General features: G+C 59.3%; 1 protein-coding gene across 1 annotated transcript; it reads right to left on the reverse strand.

The window, feature by feature from the left end:
- Nucleotides 1-1349: 1349 nt before the first annotated feature.
- Nucleotides 1350-4449, reverse strand: ASCL1 (achaete-scute family bHLH transcription factor 1). Its single transcript, XM_069764259.1, has 2 exons — nt 3701-4449; nt 1350-2432 (listed from the first exon to the last, which is right to left on the reverse strand). The coding sequence occupies exon 1, from the start codon at nt 4300-4302 to the stop codon at nt 3715-3717; it is 588 nt and encodes a 195-aa protein (XP_069620360.1). The 5' UTR covers nt 4303-4449; the 3' UTR covers nt 1350-2432; nt 3701-3714.
- Between the last annotated feature and the right edge of the window lie 23543 nt (nt 4450-27992).

Below are 27992 nucleotides of genomic sequence, written 5' to 3' on the forward strand. Positions count from 1 at the left end.
AATTGTGTGTTTTTGTGAATTTCTCAGTGCGTCTTACACAATGTTGCTAACAACAGCTTAACTTTCCTTTTAGTTTAATGAGTCTGGATCTTTACTATTCAAGAGGCGGCAGTAGGGGAACACCTGTCTACACAGGGAAGAACCCCCCACCCCCTCTTTGTGGAGGATGAAACATTATCCTAATGTTATATTCATAGGCATAAATGACTTGTTACACTTTATTTGGCTGCTCATAGTGACAAAAGGGGGAAAGTAAAATGCCCTCCGGAAAAAAATAAATAATATCATTATCATGTGACAGTAAGCAAACAAAACACGTAGCTACGTGTAAGGAGCAGAAAAGCAGAAAAGAAAAAATGGAATTGGCATTATGAAATCGCATTAATAGTTTGTAAATTTAGGGAAAGCACCAAAGTCACTTTCCTGCAAGCGCAATGGAGCCGGGCTTCCTAAATGCATGGGGGCCTCTGTAAAATCTAGGTAAATAGGAGGAATGGATGTACAAACAGAGGCAGGACAGATTTTGAGCTGTGTAGGGCATGCTGCCTCTGTGTCCTTTGTTGGGTTTTCTAAGCTGCATTTTGCGCTTTGCTTTCCGCTTGGCTTGGTGCACGCAAACTGAATTTGCAAGTAATTTAGAAAGCGAGCGAGTATCCAGGCAAAGAGAATAGGGCTATCATTCTAGTCACGTCCTTGCTAACTGACAACAAGCTACCCTGCCAAAAAAAAAAAAAAAAAGCACCAATTTCTTTTTTGAATCTTAGTAATTGGGCACTTTTACAGGCAGATCACGCTTTTTGGATAGAATGACATGCTTATAGATCAGTGTCTCTGATCTAGCTGCCTCCTCCTCCCCTTTTAAGCTGTCTATTTCTTGAAAACAGCATGAGGAGATTCAGGAAAAGTTTGCTTTATTGAGAGGGGGGGGAAAAAAAGTCTGTAATACATTGGAGTTATTAAGGTCAAGTTTGGCTTGAGTTATGTCTAAAATTCTTTTTTGCACATTGTATCTACAACACAGAGCCTAGGTTATCTATTATGCTGAGGGTCTTAGAGGAGGGGGTTGCCCTGAGTCTCCACTGGTTGGTATAGAGCGCCCTCTCCGCAGACCCTTTTTTTTTTCATTTAGTCATTCTTTCTAGGGTGCTGGTTTAAGGACAATAAACCCATTAATCAATCCTTTTGCACAGCAGCCTTTTCATGTATGGGATGGCAAACAATTGGTCCCCATCTTTATTGTGTCTGTCTTAAATAGATACATCAGCCTGAACTTTACCAGCCTTCCCTAAGCAGCAGCCTGGAATCATTTACACAAGTACAGAATAAAATAGAACAAAACAAAAATTATCCTTTTGTATAAAATATTTTTTTTTTATTATGAAACTATTGTGTAAAAAAAACACATTTGTTATGCAAGACCTTTGTAAGTTTGTAATAAAACAGTAAGAAAAGGCAGTGGTGTACGGTTCCAGAAGGCAGCATCGAAACAATGGACCACTATTTTGCTTGTTTGGACAATAGCTGCATAAACTTTTGTTCACTGTGAACATTGCTTAACGACACAATTAATACATTATCAAAAATGTTCTATAAAGTAAGACACATCGGTGCTAAAGTACATATGGTGGAATTCCGAGCCCACCTTTAAAGGAGTGTCCTTTCACGTAACCACATACAAAATGGCGGTTGCAAGGTAATTAGAGCAGGGACGGGCAGCCTTGGGACCCCCAGCTTACGCTGAACTACATACCCCATGACAAGTTATGCTACCTTGGAGATGTAGTTCACCCGTGGCCAGAGCTCCACAGGGTGACTATCACTGAAATATATAGACTACAAGTCTAAATATGCAGAGGTAATAAGCATTACATAATAATGTATCAAGATATACACATTTGTAGAACATTTGTACAAAACTTCTATAAATCTCTCTTTTATATACAAAAATAGCTTAATACATCCCAAACATCTGGGATACATAGAAATAGATTTTTATAATTAAAAAAAAAAAATCACAAAAAGATTGGAAGCATTTTAGATGAAAGTGGTATAAAAATAGTAGTAGAGGGTTCTTTGAATATCAGCATAGGTTGAATGCAACATAACTCCACAATTCAAGATCCTGGAACTAAGATCATCCTTGAACTTAGGACTGGTGTTGTCTCTCCAAGGGCTTAAGTTTGGATTTTTGGGGGGAAAGCCGTTGAGTGGTTCCAAGGATCATTCGGGCCAGAAAGTCTCTTGGTTGTGTGAGTTGGGCGGTGTAGGCTCCACCACCCATGTCCCACCACAGGTCTGAGTCTCTGTTCGTCCTGTAGACCCAACTGGAGTGCAAGGTAGTGCTTCAGTGTTCTTGGAGGGGCGGCTAGCTCCCATGTGCTTCACTTTCTCTTTCTAAGCAGAAAGCTGAACTTGCCATCTGAGCATCAGTCCTGAAATACAAAGGAGGAGATGAGTTACTCATTCAGACAACAACAAGGCGGAACATCAAGGCATGGGTTACACATTAATGTCTTTACTGTCACTGGCAGTGTCTACTCTGACACTTGTAAAAGAGCAGGAGAAGAATTTACTAGGATGACAGTCATGATCAGGACAAGTTACTGGCATACTGGTGGTACCAGGCCACAGGGCATGCTCAGGCTAAGGAGTGGGATGAAGGAGAGGACAGCTTACTGGTGGTACCATGCCACAGGGCATGCTCCGACTAAGGAGAGGGATGAAGGAGAGGACAGCATACTGGTGGTACCATGCCACGGGGCATGCTGAGTCTAAGGAGTGGGATGAAGGAGAGGACAGCATACTGGTGGTACCATGCCACGGGGCATGCTGAGTCTAAGGAGTGGGATGAAGGAGAGGACAGCATACTGGTGGTACCATGCCACGGGGCATGCTGAGTCTAAGGAGTGGGATGAAGGAGAGGACAGCATACTGGTGGTACCATGCCACAGGGCATGCTCAGGCTAAGGAGTGGGATGAAGGAGAGGACAGCATACTGCTGGTACCATGCCACGGGGCATGCTAAGTCTAAGGAGTGGGATGAAGGAGAGGACAGCATACTGGTGGTACCATGCCACGGGGCATGCTGAGTCTAAGGAGTGGGATGAAGGAGAGGACAGCATACTGGTGGTACCATGCCACGGGGCATGCTGAGTCTAAGGAGTGGGATGAAGGAGAGGACAGCATACTGCTGGTACCATGCCACAGGGCATGCTGAGTCTAAGGAGTGGGATGAAGGAGAGGACAGCATACTGCTGGTACCATGCCACAGGGCATGCTCAGGCTAAGGAGTGGGATGAAGGAGAGGACAGCATACTGCTGGTACCATGCCACGGGGCATGCTGAGTCTAAGGAGTGGGATGAAGGAGAGGACAGCATACTGCTGGTACCATGCCACGGGGCATGCTGAGTCTAAGGAGTGGGATGAAGGAGAGGACAGCATACTGCTGGTACCATGCCACGGGGCATGCTCAGGCTAAGGAGTGGGATGAAGGAGAGGACAGCATACTGCTGGTACCATGCCACAGGGCATGCTGAGTCTAAGGAGTGGGATGAAGGAGAGGACAGCATACTGCTGGTACCATGCCACAGGGCATGCTCTGGCTAAGGAGTGGGATGAAGGAGAGGACAGCATACTGCTGGTACCATGCCACAGGGCATGCTCCGGCTAAGGAGTGGGATGAAGGAGAGGACAACTCACCTGCTCCTTAAAGCTCAGAACCAGGTGGTGAAGTCTAGCAGATCTTGTTCCTCTGGACTCAGGGGGTCATAGGAGCCTTCATCGGAGGAGTAGGAGGAGACAGGAGAGCCTGCCATAGAGTTCATGTCATGGCCATAGTTGGGTGAGATGGTGGGTGACAGCACCCCGGACTGGAAGGCAGCGCTGACAGCGTCATGTTCGTCCAGCAGCTGCTGCAGCGCCCTGATGTACTCCACCGCCGAGCGCAGCGTCTCCACCTTGCTCATCTTCTTGGTGGCAGCGCCGTTGGGGACGTGCTCCCGCAGGGTGGCGAAGCCCAGGTTCACCAGCTTCACCCGGTTCCTCTCCCGCTCGTTCCTCCTGGCTACCGCGGCCGGCTGCTGCTGGGGGAGGCTGTAGCCGAAGCCATTGAAGTTCAGCCTCCTCTTGCACCTCATGAGCTCCGGGGAGGACGAGCGCTGCCGCTTCACCTGCTTTGGCAGAGACTTGGAGCCGGGCTGCCCGGCGTCCCCCGGACTGAGCGGCAAGCTCTGGGCATAGTAGCAGGCTGGCTGCAGGAAGGGCTGGCTGGAGCCGCTCTCTGCCTTGGCAGTGGCGTCCATGTGGCTGGCAGTGAGTGTCCGGGCAGCGGGGGAGACTCGTGTCACTCGCGTGTGTGTCGGGCAGCTCCGTGCCGCACGTTCCCTGGATCAGCGCTCAGTGCTGGGGTCGCCCGGACCCGCCGCCTTTTCAATGGGCACAAGCTGGACGTGCGCGCCTGGCCCCGCCCCTCTCCGCGGGCTGCATTCTCGGCGCTCTGTTGTTCCAGTGCGTGCGCCTGACGCGTGCCGCCCGAGTCCTGAATAAACAGCTCCCTGACACTGAGGGCGGGCAGCGGCTGCCAGCTGTGCCACTGAGTGCGGCCGGGGCTGCTGCCCGTCACTGCACGCATCCACCTGTCACTGTGCCACCCATATCACCTGTCACTGTACCACACCTGTCAATACCACCCATATTACCTGTCACTGTACCACCCATATCACCTCACCTGGGACCCCAAATAACTACTGACACTGAGGGCCGGGCAGCGGCTGCCAGCGGTGCCACTGAGTGCGGCCGGGGCTGTAGCCCGTCACTGCACGCATCCACCTGTCACTGTGCCACCCATATCACCTGTCACTGTACCACCCATATCACCTCACCTGGGACCCCAAATAACTACTGACACTGAGGGCCGGGCAGCGGCTGCCAGCGGTGCCACTGAGTGCGGCCGGGGCTGTAGCCCGTCACTGCACGCATCCACCTGTCACTGTGCCACCCATATCACCTGTCACTGTACCACCCATATCACCTCACCTGGGACCCCAAATAACTACTGACACTGAGGGCCGGGCAGCGGCTGCCAGCTGTGCCACTGAGTGCGGCCGGGGCTGCTGCCCGTCACTGCACGCATCCACCTGTCACTGTGCCACCCATATCACCTGTCACTGTACCACCCATATCACCTCACCTGGGACCCCAAATAACTACTGACACTGAGGGCCGGGCAGCGGCTGCCAGCTGTGCCACTGAGTGCGGCCGGGGCTGCTGCCCGTCACTGCACGCATCCACCTGTCACTGTGCCACCCATATCACCTGTCACTGTACCACCCATATCACCTCACCTGGGACCCCAAATAACTACTGACACTGAGGGCCGGGCAGCGGCTGCCAGCTGTGCCACTGAGTGCGGCCGGGGCTGTAGCCCGTCACTGCACGCATCCACCTGTCACTGTACCACACCTGTCAATACCACCCATATTACCTGTCACTGTACCACCCATATCACCTCACCTGGGACCCCAAATAACTACTGACACTGAGGGCCGGGCAGCGGCTGCCAGCTGTGCCACTGAGTGCGGCCGGGGCTGCTGCCCGTCACTGCACGCATCCACCTGTCACTGTGCCACCCATATCACCTGTCACTGTACCACCCATATCACCTCACCTGGGACCCCAAATAACTACTGACACTGAGGGCCGGGCAGCGGCTGCCAGCTGTGCCACTGAGTGCGGCCGGGGCTGTAGCCCGTCACTGCACGCATCCACCTGTCACTGTACCACACCTGTCAATACCACCCATATTACCTGTCACTGTACCACCCATATCACCTCACCTGGGACCCCAAATAACTACTGACACTGAGGGCCGGGCAGCGGCTGCCAGCTGTGCCACTGAGTGCGGCCGGGGCTGCTGCCCGTCACTGCACGCATCCACCTGTCACTGTGCCACCCATATCACCTGTCACTGTACCACCCATATCACCTCACCTGGGACCCCAAATAACTACTGACACTGAGGGCCGGGCAGCGGCTGCCAGCTGTGCCACTGAGTGCGGCCGGGGCTGTAGCCCGTCACTGCACGCATCCACCTGTCACTGTACCACACCTGTCAATACCACCCATATTACCTGTCACTGTACCACCCATATCACCTCACCTGGGACCCCAAATAACTACTGACACTGAGGGCCGGGCAGCGGCTGCCAGCTGTGCCACTGAGTGCGGCCGGGGCTGCTGCCCGTCACTGCACGCATCCACCTGTCACTGTGCCACCCATATCACCTGTCACTGTACCACCCATATCACCTCACCTGGGACCCCAAATAACTACTGACACTGAGGGCCGGGCAGCGGCTGCCAGCTGTGCCACTGAGTGCGGCCGGGGCTGCTGCCCGTCACTGCACGCATCCACCTGTCACTGTGCCACCCATATCACCTGTCACTGTACCACCCATATCACCTCACCTGGGACCCCAAATAACTACTGACACTGAGGGCCGGGCAGCGGCTGCCAGCTGTGCCACTGAGTGCGGCCGGGGCTGCTGCCCGTCACTGCACGCATCCACCTGTCACTGTACCACACCTGTCAATACCACCCATATCACCTGTCACTGTACCACCCATATCACCTCACCTGGGACCCCAAATAACTACTGACACTGAGGGCCGGGCAGCGGCTGCCAGCTGTGCCACTGAGTGCGGCCGGGGCTGCTGCCCGTCACTGCACGCATCCACCTGTCACTGTGCCACCCATATCACCTGTCACTGTACCACCCATATCACCTCACCTGGGACCCCAAATAACTACTGACACTGAGGGCCGGGCAGCGGCTGCCAGCTGTGCCACTGAGTGCGGCCGGGGCTGCTGCCCGTCACTGCACGCATCCACCTGTCACTGTGCCACCCATATCACCTGTCACTGTACCACCCATATCACCTCACCTGGGACCCCAAATAACTACTGACACTGAGGGCCGGGCAGCGGCTGCCAGCTGTGCCACTGAGTGCGGCCGGGGCTGCTGCCCGTCACTGCACGCATCCACCTGTCACTGTGCCACCCATATCACCTGTCACTGTACCACCCATATCACCTCACCTGGGACCCCAAATAACTACTGACACTGAGGGCCGGGCAGCGGCTGCCAGCTGTGCCACTGAGTGCGGCCGGGGCTGTAGCCCGTCACTGCATGCATCCACCTGTCACTGTACCACACCTGTCAATACCACCCATATCACCTGTCACTGTACCACCCATATCACCTCACCTGGGACCCCAAATAACTACTGACACTGAGGGCCGGGCAGCGGCTGCCAGCTGTGCCACTGAGTGCGGCCGGGGCTGCTGCCCGTCACTGCACGCATCCACCTGTCACTGTGCCACCCATATCACCTGTCACTGTACCACCCATATCACCTCACCTGGGACCCCAAATAACTACTGACACTGAGGGCCGGGCAGCGGCTGCCAGCTGTGCCACTGAGTGCGGCCGGGGCTGTAGCCCGTCACTGCACGCATCCACCTGTCACTGTACCACACCTGTCAATACCACCCATATTACCTGTCACTGTACCACCCATATCACCTCACCTGGGACCCCAAATAACTACTGACACTGAGGGCCGGGCAGCGGCTGCCAGCTGTGCCACTGAGTGCGGCCGGGGCTGCTGCCCGTCACTGCACGCATCCACCTGTCACTGTGCCACCCATATCACCTGTCACTGTACCAACCATATCACCTCACCTGGGACCCCAAATAACTACTGACACTGAGGGCCGGGCAGCGGCTGCCAGCTGTGCCACTGAGTGCGGCCGGGGCTGCTGCCCGTCACTGCACGCATCCACCTGTCACTGTGCCACCCATATCACCTGTCACTGTACCACCCATATCACCTCACCTGGGACCCCAAATAACTACTGACACTGAGGGCCGGGCAGCGGCTGCCAGCTGTGCCACTGAGTGCGGCCGGGGCTGCTGCCCGTCACTGCACGCATCCACCTGTCACTGTACCACACCTGTCAATACCACCCATATCACCTGTCACTGTACCACCCATATCACCTCACCTGGGACCCCAAATAACTACTGACACTGAGGGCCGGGCAGCGGCTGCCAGCTGTGCCACTGAGTGCGGCCGGGGCTGCTGCCCGTCACTGCACGCATCCACCTGTCACTGTGCCACCCATATCACCTGTCACTGTACCACCCATATCACCTCACCTGGGACCCCAAATAACTACTGACACTGAGGGTCGGGCAGCGGCTGCCAGCTGTGCCACTGAGTGCGGCCGGGGCTGCTGCCCGTCACTGCACGCATCCACCTGTCACTGTGCCACCCATATCACCTGTCACTGTACCACCCATATCACCTCACCTGGGACCCAAAATAACTACTGACACTGAGGGCCGGGCAGCGGCTGCCAGCTGTGCCACTGAGTGCGGCCGGGGCTGCTGCCCGTCACTGCACGCATCCACCTGTCACTGTGCCACCCATATCACCTGTCACTGTACCACCCATATCACCTCACCTGGGACCCCAAATAACTACTGACACTGAGGGTCGGGCAGCGGCTGCCAGCTGTGCCACTGAGTGCGGCCGGGGCTGCTGCCCGTCACTGCACGCATCCACCTGTCACTGTGCCACCCATATCACCTGTCACTGTACCACCCATATCACCTCACCTGGGACCCCAAATAACTACTGACACTGAGGGCCGGGCAGCGGCTGCCAGCTGTGCCACTGAGTGCGGCCGGGGCTGCTGCCCGTCACTGCACGCATCCACCTGTCACTGTGCCACCCATATCACCTGTCACTGTACCACCCATATCACCTCACCTGGGACCCCAAATAACTACTGACACTGAGGGCCGGGCAGCGGCTGCCAGCTGTGCCACTGAGTGCGGCCGGGGCTGCTGCCCGTCACTGCACGCATCCACCTGTCACTGTGCCACCCATATCACCTGTCACTGTACCACCCATATCACCTCACCTGGGACCCCAAATAACTACTGACACTGAGGGCCGGGCAGCGGCTGCCAGCTGTGCCACTGAGTGCGGCCGGGGCTGTAGCCCGTCACTGCATGCATCCACCTGTCACTGTACCACACCTGTCAATACCACCCATATCACCTGTCACTGTACCACCCATATCACCTCACCTGGGACCCCAAATAACTACTGACACTGAGGGCCGTGCAGCGGCTGCCAGCTGTGCCACTGAGTGCGGCCGGGGCTGCTGCCCGTCACTGCACGCATCCACCTGTCACTGTGCCACCCATATCACCTGTCACTGTACCACCCATATCACCTCACCTGGGACCCCAAATAACTACTGACACTGAGGGCCGGGCAGCGGCTGCCAGCTGTGCCACTGAGTGCGGCCGGGGCTGTAGCCCGTCACTGCACGCATCCACCTGTCACTGTACCACACCTGTCAATACCACCCATATTACCTGTCACTGTACCACCCATATCACCTCACCTGGGACCCCAAATAACTACTGACACTGAGGGCCGGGCAGCGGCTGCCAGCTGTGCCACTGAGTGCGGCCGGGGCTGCTGCCCGTCACTGCACGCATCCACCTGTCACTGTGCCACCCATATCACCTGTCACTGTACCACCCATATCACCTCACCTGGGACCCCAAATAACTACTGACACTGAGGGCCGGGCAGCGGCTGCCAGCTGTGCCACTGAGTGCGGCCGGGGCTGCTGCCCGTCACTGCACGCATCCACCTGTCACTGTGCCACCCATATCACCTGTCACTGTACCACCCATATCACCTCACCTGGGACCCCAAATAACTACTGACACTGAGGGCCGGGCAGCGGCTGCCAGCTGTGCCACTGAGTGCGGCCGGGGCTGCTGCCCGTCACTGCACGCATCCACCTGTCACTGTACCACACCTGTCAATACCACCCATATCACCTGTCACTGTACCACCCATATCACCTCACCTGGGACCCCAAATAACTACTGACACTGAGGGCCGGGCAGCGGCTGCCAGCTGTGCCACTGAGTGCGGCCGGGGCTGCTGCCCGTCACTGCACGCATCCACCTGTCACTGTGCCACCCATATCACCTGTCACTGTACCACCCATATCACCTCACCTGGGACCCCAAATAACTACTGACACTGAGGGTCGGGCAGCGGCTGCCAGCTGTGCCACTGAGTGCGGCCGGGGCTGCTGCCCGTCACTGCACGCATCCACCTGTCACTGTGCCACCCATATCACCTGTCACTGTACCACCCATATCACCTCACCTGGGACCCCAAATAACTACTGACACTGAGGGCCGGGCAGCGGCTGCCAGCTGTGCCACTGAGTGCGGCCGGGGCTGCTGCCCGTCACTGCACGCATCCACCTGTCACTGTGCCACCCATATCACCTGTCACTGTACCACCCATATCACCTCACCTGGGACCCCAAATAACTACTGACACTGAGGGCCGGGCAGCGGCTGCCAGCTGTGCCACTGAGTGCGGCCGGGGCTGTAGCCCGTCACTGCACGCATCCACCTGTCACTGTACCACACCTGTCAATACCACCCATATTACCTGTCACTGTACCACCCATATCACCTCACCTGGGACCCCAAATAACTACTGACACTGAGGGCCGGGCAGCGGCTGCCAGCTGTGCCACTGAGTGCGGCCGGGGCTGCTGCCCGTCACTGCACGCATCCACCTGTCACTGTGCCATCCATATCACCTGTCACTGTACCACCCATATCACCTCACCTGGGACCCCAAATAACTACTGACACTGAGGGCCGGGCAGCGGCTGCCAGCTGTGCCACTGAGTGCGGCCGGGGCTGCTGCCCGTCACTGCACGCATCCACCTGTCACTGTGCCACCCATATCACCTGTCACTGTACCACCCATATCACCTCACCTGGGACCCCAAATAACTACTGACACTGAGGGCCGGGCAGCGGCTGCCAGCTGTGCCACTGAGTGCGGCCGGGGCTGCTGCCCGTCACTGCACGCATCCACCTGTCACTGTGCCACCCATATCACCTGTCACTGTACCACCCATATCACCTCATCTGGGACCCCAAATAACTACTGACACTGAGGGCCGGGCAGCGGCTGCCAGCTGTGCCACTGAGTGCGGCCGGGGCTGTAGCCCGTCACTGCATGCATCCACCTGTCACTGTACCACACCTGTCAATACCACCCATATCACCTGTCACTGTACCACCCATATCACCTCACCTGGGACCCCAAATAACTACTGACACTGAGGGCCGGGCAGCGGCTGCCAGCTGTGCCACTGAGTGCGGCCGGGGCTGCTGCCCGTCACTGCACGCATCCACCTGTCACTGTGCCACCCATATCACCTGTCACTGTACCACCCATATCACCTCACCTGGGACCCCAAATAACTACTGACACTGAGGGCCGGGCAGCGGCTGCCAGCTGTGCCACTGAGTGCGGCCGGGGCTGTAGCCCGTCACTGCACGCATCCACCTGTCACTGTACCACACCTGTCAATACCACCCATATTACCTGTCACTGTACCACCCATATCACCTCACCTGGGACCCCAAATAACTACTGACACTGAGGGCCGGGCAGCGGCTGCCAGCTGTGCCACTGAGTGCGGCCGGGGCTGCTGCCCGTCACTGCACGCATCCACCTGTCACTGTGCCACCCATATCACCTGTCACTGTACCACCCATATCACCTCACCTGGGACCCCAAATAACTACTGACACTGAGGGCCGGGCAGCGGCTGCCAGCTGTGCCACTGAGTGCGGCCGGGGCTGCTGCCCGTCACTGCACGCATCCACCTGTCATTGTGCCACCCATATCACCTGTCACTGTACCACCCATATCACCTCACCTGGGACCCCAAATAACTACTGACACTGAGGGCCGGGCAGCGGCTGCCAGCTGTGCCACTGAGTGCGGCCGGGGCTGCTGCCCGTCACTGCACGCATCCACCTGTCACTGTGCCACCCATATCACCTGTCACTGTACCACCCATATCACCTCACCTGGGACCCCAAATAACTACTGACACTGAGGGCCGGGCAGCGGCTGCCAGCTGTGCCACTGAGTGCGGCCGGGGCTGCTGCCCGTCACTGCACGCATCCACCTGTCACTGTGCCACCCATATCACCTGTCACTGTACCACCCATATCACCTCACCTGGGACCCCAAATAACTACTGACACTGAGGGCCGGGCAGCGGCTGCCAGCTGTGCCACTGAGTGCGGCCGGGGCTGTAGCCCGTCACTGCACGCATCCACCTGTCACTGTACCACACCTGTCAATACCACCCATATTACCTGTCACTGTACCACCCATATCACCTCACCTGGGACCCCAAATAACTACTGACACTGAGGGCCGGGCAGCGGCTGCCAGCTGTGCCACTGAGTGCGGCCGGGGCTGCTGCCCGTCACTGCACGCATCCACCTGTCACTGTGCCACCCATATCACCTGTCACTGTACCACCCATATCACCTCACCTGGGACCCCAAATAACTACTGACACTGAGGGCCGGGCAGCGGCTGCCAGCTGTGCCACTGAGTGCGGCCGGGGCTGCTGCCCGTCACTGCACGCATCCACCTGTCACTGTGCCACCCATATCACCTGTCACTGTACCACCCATATCACCTCACCTGGGACCCCAAATAACTACTGACACTGAGGGCCGGGCAGCGGCTGCCAGCTGTGCCACTGAGTGCGGCCGGGGCTGCTGCCCGTCACTGCACGCATCCACCTGTCACTGTACCACACCTGTCAATACCACCCATATCACCTGTCACTGTACCACCCATATCACCTCACCTGGGACCCCAAATAACTACTGACACTGAGGGCCGGGCAGCGGCTGCCAGCTGTGCCACTGAGTGCGGCCGGGGCTGCTGCCCGTCACTGCACGCATCCACCTGTCACTGTGCCACCCATATCACCTGTCACTGTACCACCCATATCACCTCACCTGGGACCCCAAATAACTACTGACACTGAGGGTCGGGCAGCGGCTGCCAGCTGTGCCACTGAGTGCGGCCGGGGCTGCTGCCCGTCACTGCACGCATCCACCTGTCACTGTGCCACCCATATCACCTGTCACTGTACCACCCATATCACCTCACCTGGGACCCCAAATAACTACTGACACTGAGGGCCGGGCAGCGGCTGCCAGCTGTGCCACTGAGTGCGGCCGGGGCTGCTGCCCGTCACTGCACGCATCCACCTGTCACTGTACCACCCATATCACCTCACCTGGGACCCCAAATAACTACTGACACTGAGGGCGGGCAGCGGCTGCCAGCTGTGCCACTGAGTGCGGCCGGGGCTGCTGCCCGTCACTGCACGCATCCACCTGTCACTGTACCACACCTGTCAATACCACCCATATTACCTGTCACTGTACCACCCATATCACCTCACCTGGGACCCCAAATAACTACTGACACTGAGGGCCGGGCAGCGGCTGCCAGCGGTGCCACTGAGTGCGGCCGGGGCTGTAGCCCGTCACTGCACGCATCCACCTGTCACTGTGCCACCCATATCACCTGTCACTGTACCACCCATATCACCTCACCTGGGACCCCAAATAACTACTGACACTGAGGGCCGGGCAGCGGCTGCCAGCTGTGCCACTGAGTGCGGCCGGGGCTGCTGCCCGTCACTGCACGCATCCACCTGTCACTGTGCCACCCATATCACCTGTCACTGTACCACCCATATCACCTCACCTGGGACCCCAAATAACTACTGACACTGAGGGCCGGGCAGCGGCTGCCAGCTGTGCCACTGAGTGCGGCCGGGGCTGCTGCCCGTCACTGCACGCATCCACCTGTCACTGTGCCACCCATATCACCTGTCACTGTACCACCCATATCACCTCACCTGGGACCCCAAATAACTACTGACACTGAGGGCCGGGCAGCGGCTGCCAGCTGTGCCACTGAGTGCGGCCGGGGCTGTAGCCCGTCACTGCACGCATCCACCTGTCACTGTACCACACCTGTCAATACCACCCATATTACCTGTCACTGTACCACCCATATCACCTCACCTGGGACCCCAAATAACTACTGACACTGAGGGCCGGGCAGCGGCTGCCAGCTGTGCCACTGAGTGCGGCCGGGGCTGCTGCCCGTCACTGCACGCATCCACCTGTCACTGTGCCACCCATATCACCTGTCACTGTACCACCCATATCACCTCACCTGGGACCCCAAATAACTACTGACACTGAGGGCCGGGCAGCGGCTGCCAGCTGTGCCACTGAGTGCGGCCGGGGCTGTAGCCCGTCACTGCACGCATCCACCTGTCACTGTACCACACCTGTCAATACCACCCATATTACCTGTCACTGTACCACCCATATCACCTCACCTGGGACCCCAAATAACTACTGACACTGAGGGCCGGGCAGCGGCTGCCAGCTGTGCCACTGAGTGCGGCCGGGGCTGCTGCCCGTCACTGCACGCATCCACCTGTCACTGTGCCACCCATATCACCTGTCACTGTACCACCCATATCACCTCACCTTGGACCCCAAATAACTACTGACACTGAGGGCCGGGCAGCGGCTGCCAGCTGTGCCACTGAGTGCGGCCGGGGCTGCTGCCCGTCACTGCACGCATCCACCTGTCACTGTGCCACCCATATCACCTGTCACTGTACCACCCATATCACCTCACCTGGGACCCCAAATAACTACTGACACTGAGGGCCGGGCAGCGGCTGCCAGCTGTGCCACTGAGTGCGGCCGGGGCTGCTGCCCGTCACTGCACGCATCCACCTGTCACTGTACCACACCTGTCAATACCACCCATATCACCTGTCACTGTACCACCCATATCACCTCACCTGGGACCCCAAATAACTACTGACACTGAGGGCTGGGCAGCGGCTGCCAGCTGTGCCACTGAGTGCGGCCGGGGCTGCTGCCCGTCACTGCACGCATCCACCTGTCACTGTGCCACCCATATCACCTGTCACTGTACCACCCATATCACCTCACCTGGGACCCCAAATAACTACTGACACTGAGGGCCGGGCAGCGGCTGCCAGCTGTGCCACTGAGTGCGGCCGGGGCTGCTGCCCGTCACTGCACGCATCCACCTGTCACTGTGCCACCCATATCACCTGTCACTGTACCACCCATATCACCTCACCTGGGACCCCAAATAACTACTGACACTGAGGGCCGGGCAGCGGCTGCCAGCTGTGCCACTGAGTGCGGCCGGGGCTGCTGCCCGTCACTGCACGCATCCACCTGTCACTGTGCCACCCATATCACCTGTCACTGTACCACCCATATCACCTCACCTGGGACCCCAAATAACTACTGACACTGAGGGCCGGGCAGCGGCTGCCAGCTGTGCCACTGAGTGCGGCCGGGGCTGTAGCCCGTCACTGCACGCATCCACCTGTCACTGTACCACACCTGTCAATACCACCCATATTACCTGTCACTGTACCACCCATATCACCTCACCTGGGACCCCAAATAACTACTGACACTGAGGGCCGGGCAGCGGCTGCCAGCTGTGCCACTGAGTGCGGCCGGGGCTGCTGCCCGTCACTGCACGCATCCACCTGTCACTGTGCCACCCATATCACCTGTCACTGTACCAACCATATCACCTCACCTGGGACCCCAAATAACTACTGACACTGAGGGCCGGGCAGCGGCTGCCAGCTGTGCCACTGAGTGCGGCCGGGGCTGCTGCCCGTCACTGCACGCATCCACCTGTCACTGTGCCACCCATATCACCTGTCACTGTACCACCCATATCACCTCACCTGGGACCCCAAATAACTACTGACACTGAGGGCCGGGCAGCGGCTGCCAGCTGTGCCACTGAGTGCGACCGGGGCTGCTGCCCGTCACTGCACGCATCCACCTGTCACTGTACCACACCTGTCAATACCACCCATATCACCTGTCACTGTACCACCCATATCACCTCACCTGGGACCCCAAATAACTACTGACACTGAGGGCCGGGCAGCGGCTGCCAGCTGTGCCACTGAGTGCGGCCGGGGCTGCTGCCCGTCAGTGCACGCATCCACCTGTCACTGTGCCACCCATATCACCTGTCACTGTACCACCCATATCACCTCACCTGGGACCCCAAATAACTACTGACACTGAGGGTCGGGCAGCGGCTGCCAGCTGTGCCACTGAGTGCGGCCGGGGCTGCTGCCCGTCACTGCACGCATCCACCTGTCACTGTGCCACCCATATCACCTGTCACTGTACCACCCATATCACCTCACCTGGGACCCAAAATAACTACTGACACTGAGGGCCGGGCAGCGGCTGCCAGCTGTGCCACTGAGTGCGGCCGGGGCTGCTGCCCGTCACTGCACGCATCCACCTGTCACTGTGCCACCCATATCACCTGTCACTGTACCACCCATATCACCTCACCTGGGACCCCAAATAACTACTGACACTGAGGGTCGGGCAGCGGCTGCCAGCTGTGCCACTGAGTGCGGCCGGGGCTGCTGCCCGTCACTGCACGCATCCACCTGTCACTGTGCCACCCATATCACCTGTCACTGTACCACCCATATCACCTCACCTGGGACCCCAAATAACTACTGACACTGAGGGCCGGGCAGCGGCTGCCAGCTGTGCCACTGAGTGCGGCCGGGGCTGCTGCCCGTCACTGCACGCATCCACCTGTCACTGTGCCACCCATATCACCTGTCACTGTACCACCCATATCACCTCACCTGGGACCCCAAATAACTACTGACACTGAGGGCCGGGCAGCGGCTGCCAGCTGTGCCACTGAGTGCGGCCGGGGCTGCTGCCCGTCACTGCACGCATCCACCTGTCACTGTGCCACCCATATCACCTGTCACTGTACCACCCATATCACCTCACCTGGGACCCCAAATAACTACTGACACTGAGGGCCGGGCAGCGGCTGCCAGCTGTGCCACTGAGTGCGGCCGGGGCTGTAGCCCGTCACTGCACGCATCCACCTGTCACTGTACCACACCTGTCAATACCACCCATATTACCTGTCACTGTACCACCCATATCACCTCACCTGGGACCCCAAATAACTACTGACACTGAGGGCCGGGCAGCGGCTGCCAGCTGTGCCACTGAGTGCGGCCGGGGCTGCTGCCCGTCACTGCACGCATCCACCTGTCACTGTGCCACCCATATCACCTGTCACTGTACCAACCATATCACCTCACCTGGGACCCCAAATAACTACTGACACTGAGGGCCGGGCAGCGGCTGCCAGCTGTGCCACTGAGTGCGGCCGGGGCTGCTGCCCGTCACTGCACGCATCCACCTGTCACTGTGCCACCCATATCACCTGTCACTGTACCACCCATATCACCTCACCTGGGACCCCAAATAACTACTGACACTGAGGGCCGGGCAGCGGCTGCCAGCTGTGCCACTGAGTGCGGCCGGGGCTGCTGCCCGTCACTGCACGCATCCACCTGTCACTGTACCACACCTGTCAATACCACCCATATCACCTGTCACTGTACCACCCATATCACCTCACCTGGGACCCCAAATAACTACTGACACTGAGGGCCGGGCAGCGGCTGCCAGCTGTGCCACTGAGTGCGGCCGGGGCTGCTGCCCGTCACTGCACGCATCCACCTGTCACTGTGCCACCCATATCACCTGTCACTGTACCACCCATATCACCTCACCTGGGACCCCAAATAACTACTGACACTGAGGGTCGGGCAGCGGCTGCCAGCTGTGCCACTGAGTGCGGCCGGGGCTGCTGCCCGTCACTGCACGCATCCACCTGTCACTGTGCCACCCATATCACCTGTCACTGTACCACCCATATCACCTCACCTGGGACCCAAAATAACTACTGACACTGAGGGCCGGGCAGCGGCTGCCAGCTGTGCCACTGAGTGCGGCCGGGGCTGCTGCCCGTCACTGCACGCATCCACCTGTCACTGTGCCACCCATATCACCTGTCACTGTACCACCCATATCACCTCACCTGGGACCCCAAATAACTACTGACACTGAGGGTCGGGCAGCGGCTGCCAGCTGTGCCACTGAGTGCGGCCGGGGCTGCTGCCCGTCACTGCACGCATCCACCTGTCACTGTGCCACCCATATCACCTGTCACTGTACCACCCATATCACCTCACCTGGGACCCCAAATAACTACTGACACTGAGGGCCGGGCAGCGGCTGCCAGCTGTGCCACTGAGTGCGGCCGGGGCTGCTGCCCGTCACTGCACGCATCCACCTGTCACTGTGCCACCCATATCACCTGTCACTGTACCACCCATATCACCTCACCTGGGACCCCAAATAACTACTGACACTGAGGGCCGGGCAGCGGCTGCCAGCTGTGCCACTGAGTGCGGCCGGGGCTGCTGCCCGTCACTGCACGCATCCACCTGTCACTGTGCCACCCATATCACCTGTCACTGTACCACCCATATCACCTCACCTGGGACCCCAAATAACTACTGACACTGAGGGCCGGGCAGCGGCTGCCAGCTGTGCCACTGAGTGCGGCCGGGGCTGCTGCCCGTCACTGCACGCATCCACCTGTCACTGTGCCACCCATATCACCTGTCACTGTACCACCCATATCACCTCACCTGGGACCCCAAATAACTACTGACACTGAGGGCCGGGCAGCGGCTGCCAGCTGTGCCACTGAGTGCGGCCGGGGCTGTAGCCCGTCACTGCATGCATCCACCTGTCACTGTACCACACCTGTCAATACCACCCATATCACCTGTCACTGTACCACCCATATCACCTCACCTGGGACCCCAAATAACTACTGACACTGAGGGCCGGGCAGCGGCTGCCAGCTGTGCCACTGAGTGCGGCCGGGGCTGCTGCCCGTCACTGCACGCATCCACCTGTCACTGTGCCACCCATATCACCTGTCACTGTACCACCCATATCACCTCACCTGGGACCCCAAATAACTACTGACACTGAGGGCCGGGCAGCGGCTGCCAGCTGTGCCACTGAGTGCGGCCGGGGCTGTAGCCCGTCACTGCACGCATCCACCTGTCACTGTACCACACCTGTCAATACCACCCATATTACCTGTCACTGTACCACCCATATCACCTCACCTGGGACCCCAAATAACTACTGACACTGAGGGCCGGGCAGCGGCTGCCAGCTGTGCCACTGAGTGCGGCCGGGGCTGCTGCCCGTCACTGCACGCATCCACCTGTCACTGTGCCACCCATATCACCTGTCACTGTACCAACCATATCACCTCACCTGGGACCCCAAATAACTACTGACACTGAGGGCCGGGCAGCGGCTGCCAGCTGTGCCACTGAGTGCGGCCGGGGCTGCTGCCCGTCACTGCACGCATCCACCTGTCACTGTGCCACCCATATCACCTGTCACTGTACCACCCATATCACCTCACCTGGGACCCCAAATAACTACTGACACTGAGGGCCGGGCAGCGGCTGCCAGCTGTGCCACTGAGTGCGGCCGGGGCTGCTGCCCGTCACTGCACGCATCCACCTGTCACTGTACCACACCTGTCAATACCACCCATATCACCTGTCACTGTACCACCCATATCACCTCACCTGGGACCCCAAATAACTACTGACACTGAGGGCCGGGCAGCGGCTGCCAGCTGTGCCACTGAGTGCGGCCGGGGCTGCTGCCCGTCACTGCACGCATCCACCTGTCACTGTGCCACCCATATCACCTGTCACTGTACCACCCATATCACCTCACCTGGGACCCCAAATAACTACTGACACTGAGGGTCGGGCAGCGGCTGCCAGCTGTGCCACTGAGTGCGGCCGGGGCTGCTGCCCGTCACTGCACGCATCCACCTGTCACTGTGCCACCCATATCACCTGTCACTGTACCACCCATATCACCTCACCTGGGACCCAAAATAACTACTGACACTGAGGGCCGGGCAGCGGCTGCCAGCTGTGCCACTGAGTGCGGCCGGGGCTGCTGCCCGTCACTGCACGCATCCACCTGTCACTGTGCCACCCATATCACCTGTCACTGTACCACCCATATCACCTCACCTGGGACCCCAAATAACTACTGACACTGAGGGTCGGGCAGCGGCTGCCAGCTGTGCCACTGAGTGCGGCCGGGGCTGCTGCCCGTCACTGCACGCATCCACCTGTCACTGTGCCACCCATATCACCTGTCACTGTACCACCCATATCACCTCACCTGGGACCCCAAATAACTACTGACACTGAGGGCCGGGCAGCGGCTGCCAGCTGTGCCACTGAGTGCGGCCGGGGCTGCTGCCCGTCACTGCACGCATCCACCTGTCACTGTGCCACCCATATCACCTGTCACTGTACCACCCATATCACCTCACCTGGGACCCCAAATAACTACTGACACTGAGGGCCGGGCAGCGGCTGCCAGCTGTGCCACTGAGTGCGGCCGGGGCTGCTGCCCGTCACTGCACGCATCCACCTGTCACTGTGCCACCCATATCACCTGTCACTGTACCACCCATATCACCTCACCTGGGACCCCAAATAACTACTGACACTGAGGGCCGGGCAGCGGCTGCCAGCTGTGCCACTGAGTGCGGCCGGGGCTGTAGCCCGTCACTGCATGCATCCACCTGTCACTGTACCACACCTGTCAATACCACCCATATCACCTGTCACTGTACCACCCATATCACCTCACCTGGGACCCCAAATAACTACTGACACTGAGGGCCGTGCAGCGGCTGCCAGCTGTGCCACTGAGTGCGGCCGGGGCTGCTGCCCGTCACTGCACGCATCCACCTGTCACTGTGCCACCCATATCACCTGTCACTGTACCACCCATATCACCTCACCTGGGACCCCAAATAACTACTGACACTGAGGGCCGGGCAGCGGCTGCCAGCTGTGCCACTGAGTGCGGCCGGGGCTGTAGCCCGTCACTGCACGCATCCACCTGTCACTGTACCACACCTGTCAATACCACCCATATTACCTGTCACTGTACCACCCATATCACCTCACCTGGGACCCCAAATAACTACTGACACTGAGGGCCGGGCAGCGGCTGCCAGCTGTGCCACTGAGTGCGGCCGGGGCTGCTGCCCGTCACTGCACGCATCCACCTGTCACTGTGCCACCCATATCACCTGTCACTGTACCACCCATATCACCTCACCTGGGACCCCAAATAACTACTGACACTGAGGGCCGGGCAGCGGCTGCCAGCTGTGCCACTGAGTGCGGCCGGGGCTGCTGCCCGTCACTGCACGCATCCACCTGTCACTGTGCCACCCATATCACCTGTCACTGTACCACCCATATCACCTCACCTGGGACCCCAAATAACTACTGACACTGAGGGCCGGGCAGCGGCTGCCAGCTGTGCCACTGAGTGCGGCCGGGGCTGCTGCCCGTCACTGCACGCATCCACCTGTCACTGTACCACACCTGTCAATACCACCCATATCACCTGTCACTGTACCACCCATATCACCTCACCTGGGACCCCAAATAACTACTGACACTGAGGGCCGGGCAGCGGCTGCCAGCTGTGCCACTGAGTGCGGCCGGGGCTGCTGCCCGTCACTGCACGCATCCACCTGTCACTGTGCCACCCATATCACCTGTCACTGTACCACCCATATCACCTCACCTGGGACCCCAAATAACTACTGACACTGAGGGTCGGGCAGCGGCTGCCAGCTGTGCCACTGAGTGCGGCCGGGGCTGCTGCCCGTCACTGCACGCATCCACCTGTCACTGTGCCACCCATATCACCTGTCACTGTACCACCCATATCACCTCACCTGGGACCCCAAATAACTACTGACACTGAGGGCCGGGCAGCGGCTGCCAGCTGTGCCACTGAGTGCGGCCGGGGCTGCTGCCCGTCACTGCACGCATCCACCTGTCACTGTGCCACCCATATCACCTGTCACTGTACCACCCATATCACCTCACCTGGGACCCCAAATAACTACTGACACTGAGGGTCGGGCAGCGGCTGCCAGCTGTGCCACTGAGTGCGGCCGGGGCTGCTGCCCGTCACTGCACGCATCCACCTGTCACTGTGCCACCCATATCACCTGTCACTGTACCACCCATATCACCTCACCTGGGACCCCAAATAACTACTGACACTGAGGGCCGGGCAGCGGCTGCCAGCTGTGCCACTGAGTGCGGCCGGGGCTGCTGCCCGTCACTGCACGCATCCACCTGTCACTGTGCCACCCATATCACCTGTCACTGTACCACCCATATCACCTCACCTGGGACCCCAAATAACTACTGACACTGAGGGCCGGGCAGCGGCTGCCAGCTGTGCCACTGAGTGCGGCCGGGGCTGCTGCCCGTCACTGCACGCATCCACCTGTCACTGTGCCACCCATATCACCTGTCACTGTACCACCCATATCACCTCATCTGGGACCCCAAATAACTACTGACACTGAGGGCCGGGCAGCGGCTGCCAGCTGTGCCACTGAGTGCGGCCGGGGCTGTAGCCCGTCACTGCATGCATCCACCTGTCACTGTACCACACCTGTCAATACCACCCATATCACCTGTCACTGTACCACCCATATCACCTCACCTGGGACCTCAAATAACTACTGACACTGAGGGCCGGGCAGCGGCTGCCAGCTGTGCCACTGAGTGCGGCCGGGGCTGCTGCCCGTCACTGCACGCATCCACCTGTCACTGTGCCACCCATATCACCTGTCACTGTACCACCCATATCACCTCACCTGGGACCCCAAATAACTACTGACACTGAGGGCCGGGCAGCGGCTGCCAGCTGTGCCACTGAGTGCGGCCGGGGCTGTAGCCCGTCACTGCACGCATCCACCTGTCACTGTACCACACCTGTCAATACCACCCATATTACCTGTCACTGTACCACCCATATCACCTCACCTGGGACCCCAAATAACTACTGACACTGAGGGCCGGGCAGCGGCTGCCAGCTGTGCCACTGAGTGCGGCCGGGGCTGCTGCCCGTCACTGCACGCATCCACCTGTCACTGTGCCACCCATATCACCTGTCACTGTACCACCCATATCACCTCACCTGGGACCCCAAATAACTACTGACACTGAGGGCCGGGCAGCGGCTGCCAGCTGTGCCACTGAGTGCGGCCGGGGCTGCTGCCCGTCACTGCACGCATCCACCTGTCACTGTGCCACCCATATCACCTGTCACTGTACCACCCATATCACCTCACCTGGGACCCCAAATAACTACTGACACTGAGGGCCGGGCAGCGGCTGCCAGCTGTGCCACTGAGTGCGGCCGGGGCTGCTGCCCGTCACTGCACGCATCCACCTGTCACTGTGCCACCCATATCACCTGTCACTGTACCACCCATATCACCTCACCTGGGACCCCAAATAACTACTGACACTGAGGGCCGGGCAGCGGCTGCCAGCTGTGCCACTGAGTGCGGCCGGGGCTGCTGCCCGTCACTGCACGCATCCACCTGTCACTGTGCCACCCATATCACCTGTCACTGTACCACCCATATCACCTCACCTGGGACCCCAAATAACTACTGACACTGAGGGCCGGGCAGCGGCTGCCAGCTGTGCCACTGAGTGCGGCCGGGGCTGTAGCCCGTCACTGCACGCATCCACCTGTCACTGTACCACACCTGTCAATACCACCCATATTACCTGTCACTGTACCACCCATATCACCTCACCTGGGACCCCAAATAACTACTGACACTGAGGGCCGGGCAGCGGCTGCCAGCTGTGCCACTGAGTGCGGCCGGGGCTGCTGCCCGTCACTGCACGCATCCACCTGTCACTGTGCCACCCATATCACCTGTCACTGTACCACCCATATCACCTCACCTGGGACCCCAAATAACTACTGACACTGAGGGCCGGGCAGCGGCTGCCAGCTGTGCCACTGAGTGCGGCCGGGGCTGCTGCCCGTCACTGCACGCATCCACCTGTCACTGTGCCACCCATATCACCTGTCACTGTACCACCCATATCACCTCACCTGGGACCCCAAATAACTACTGACACTGAGGGCCGGGCAGCGGCTGCCAGCTGTGCCACTGAGTGCGGCCGGGGCTGCTGCCCGTCACTGCACGCATCCACCTGTCACTGTACCACACCTGTCAATACCACCCATATCACCTGTCACTGTACCACCCATATCACCTCACCTGGGACCCCAAATAACTACTGACACTGAGGGCCGGGCAGCGGCTGCCAGCTGTGCCACTGAGTGCGGCCGGGGCTGCTGCCCGTCACTGCACGCATCCACCTGTCACTGTGCCACCCATATCACCTGTCACTGTACCACCCATATCACCTCACCTGGGACCCCAAATAACTACTGACACTGAGGGTCGGGCAGCGGCTGCCAGCTGTGCCACTGAGTGCGGCCGGGGCTGCTGCCCGTCACTGCACGCATCCACCTGTCACTGTGCCACCCATATCACCTGTCACTGTACCACCCATATCACCTCACCTGGGACCCCAAATAACTACTGACACTGAGGGCCGGGCAGCGGCTGCCAGCTGTGCCACTGAGTGCGGCCGGGGCTGCTGCCCGTCACTGCACGCATCCACCTGTCACTGTGCCACCCATATCACCTGTCACTGTACCACCCATATCACCTCACCTGGGACCCCAAATAACTACTGACACTGAGGGCCGGGCAGCGGCTGCCAGCTGTGCCACTGAGTGCGGCCGGGGCTGCTGCCCGTCACTGCACGCATCCACCTGTCACTGTGCCACCCATATCACCTGTCACTGTACCACCCATATCACCTCACCTGGGACCCCAAATAACTACTGACACTGAGGGCCGGGCAGCGGCTGCCAGCTGTGCCACTGAGTGCGGCCGGGGCTGTAGCCCGTCACTGCATGCATCCACCTGTCACTGTACCACACCTGTCAATACCACCCATATCACCTGTCACTGTACCACCCATATCACCTCACCTGGGACCCCAAATAACTACTGACACTGAGGGCCGGGCAGCGGCTGCCAGCTGTGCCACTGAGTGCGGCCGGGGCTGCTGCCCGTCACTGCACGCATCCACCTGTCACTGTGCCACCCATATCACCTGTCACTGTACCACCCATATCACCTCACCTGGGACCCCAAATAACTACTGACACTGAGGGCCGGGCAGCGGCTGCCAGCTGTGCCACTGAGTGCGGCCGGGGCTGTAGCCCGTCACTGCACGCATCCACCTGTCACTGTACCACACCTGTCAATACCACCCATATTACCTGTCACTGTACCACCCATATCACCTCACCTGGGACCCCAAATAACTACTGACACTGAGGGCCGGGCAGCGGCTGCCAGCTGTGCCACTGAGTGCGGCCGGGGCTGCTGCCCGTCACTGCACGCATCCACCTGTCACTGTGCCACCCATATCACCTGTCACTGTACCAACCATATCACCTCACCTGGGACCCCAAATAACTACTGACACTGAGGGCCGGGCAGCGGCTGCCAGCTGTGCCACTGAGTGCGGCCGGGGCTGCTGCCCGTCACTGCACGCATCCACCTGTCACTGTGCCACCCATATCACCTGTCACTGTACCACCCATATCACCTCACCTGGGACCCCAAATAACTACTGACACTGAGGGCCGGGCAGCGGCTGCCAGCTGTGCCACTGAGTGCGGCCGGGGCTGCTGCCCGTCACTGCACGCATCCACCTGTCACTGTACCACACCTGTCAATACCACCCATATCACCTGTCACTGTACCACCCATATCACCTCACCTGGGACCCCAAATAACTACTGACACTGAGGGCCGGGCAGCGGCTGCCAGCTGTGCCACTGAGTGCGGCCGGGGCTGCTGCCCGTCACTGCACGCATCCACCTGTCACTGTGCCACCCATATCACCTGTCACTGTACCACCCATATCACCTCACCTGGGACCCCAAATAACTACTGACACTGAGGGTCGAGCAGCGGCTGCCAGCTGTGCCACTGAGTGCGGCCGGGGCTGCTGCCCGTCACTGCACGCATCCACCTGTCACTGTGCCACCCATATCACCTGTCACTGTACCACCCATATCACCTCACCTGGGACCCCAAATAACTACTGACACTGAGGGCCGGGCAGCGGCTGCCAGCTGTGCCACTGAGTGCGGCCGGGGCTGCTGCCCGTCACTGCACGCATCCACCTGTCACTGTGCCACCCATATCACCTGTCACTGTACCACCCATATCACCTCACCTGGGACCCCAAATAACTACTGACACTGAGGGTCGGGCAGCGGCTGCCAGCTGTGCCACTGAGTGCGGCCGGGGCTGCTGCCCGTCACTGCACGCATCCACCTGTCACTGTGCCACCCATATCACCTGTCACTGTACCACCCATATCACCTCACCTGGGACCCCAAATAACTACTGACACTGAGGGCCGGGCAGCGGCTGCCAGCTGTGCCACTGAGTGCGGCCGGGGCTGCTGCCCGTCACTGCACGCATCCACCTGTCACTGTGCCACCCATATCACCTGTCACTGTACCACCCATATCACCTCACCTGGGACCCCAAATAACTACTGACACTGAGGGCCGGGCAGCGGCTGCCAGCTGTGCCACTGAGTGCGGCCGGGGCTGCTGCCCGTCACTGCACGCATCCACCTGTCACTGTGCCACCCATATCACCTGTCACTGTACCACCCATATCACCTCACCTGGGACCCCAAATAACTACTGACACTGAGGGCCGGGCAGCGGCTGCCAGCTGTGCCACTGAGTGCGGCCGGGGCTGCTGCCCGTCACTGCACGCATCCACCTGTCACTGTGCCACCCATATCACCTGTCACTGTACCACCCATATCACCTCACCTGGGACCCCAAATAACTACTGACACTGAGGGCCGGGCAGCGGCTGCCAGCTGTGCCACTGAGTGCGGCCGGGGCTGTAGCCCGTCACTGCATGCATCCACCTGTCACTGTACCACACCTGTCAATACCACCCATATCACCTGTCACTGTACCACCCATATCACCTCACCTGGGACCTCAAATAACTACTGACACTGAGGGCCGGGCAGCGGCTGCCAGCTGTGCCACTGAGTGCGGCCGGGGCTGCTGCCCGTCACTGCACGCATCCACCTGTCACTGTGCCACCCATATCACCTGTCACTGTACCACCCATATCACCTCACCTGGGACCCCAAATAACTACTGACACTGAGGGCCGGGCAGCGGCTGCCAGCTGTGCCACTGAGTGCGGCCGGGGCTGTAGCCCGTCACTGCACGCATCCACCTGTCACTGTACCACACCTGTCAATACCACCCATATTACCTGTCACTGTACCACCCATATCACCTCACCTGGGACCCCAAATAACTACTGACACTGAGGGCCGGGCAGCGGCTGCCAGCTGTGCCACTGAGTGCGGCCGGGGCTGCTGCCCGTCACTGCACGCATCCACCTGTCACTGTGCCACCCATATCACCTGTCACTGTACCACCCATATCACCTCACCTGGGACCCCAAATAACTACTGACACTGAGGGCCGGGCAGCGGCTGCCAGCTGTGCCACTGAGTGCGGCCGGGGCTGCTGCCCGTCACTGCACGCATCCACCTGTCACTGTGCCACCCATATCACCTGTCACTGTACCACCCATATCACCTCACCTGGGACCCCAAATAACTACTGACACTGAGGGCCGGGCAGCGGCTGCCAGCTGTGCCACTGAGTGCGGCCGGGGCTGCTGCCCGTCACTGCACGCATCCACCTGTCACTGTGCCACCCATATCACCTGTCACTGTACCACCCATATCACCTCACCTGGGACCCCAAATAACTACTGACACTGAGGGCCGGGCAGCGGCTGCCAGCTGTGCCACTGAGTGCGGCCGGGGCTGCTGCCCGTCACTGCACGCATCCACCTGTCACTGTGCCACCCATATCACCTGTCACTGTACCACCCATATCACCTCACCTGGGACCCCAAATAACTACTGACACTGAGGGCCGGGCAGCGGCTGCCAGCTGTGCCACTGAGTGCGGCCGGGGCTGCTGCC

This window comes from Ranitomeya imitator, chromosome 4, assembly GCF_032444005.1.
Source record: "Ranitomeya imitator isolate aRanImi1 chromosome 4, aRanImi1.pri, whole genome shotgun sequence".
NCBI lineage: Eukaryota > Metazoa > Chordata > Amphibia > Anura > Dendrobatidae > Ranitomeya > Ranitomeya imitator.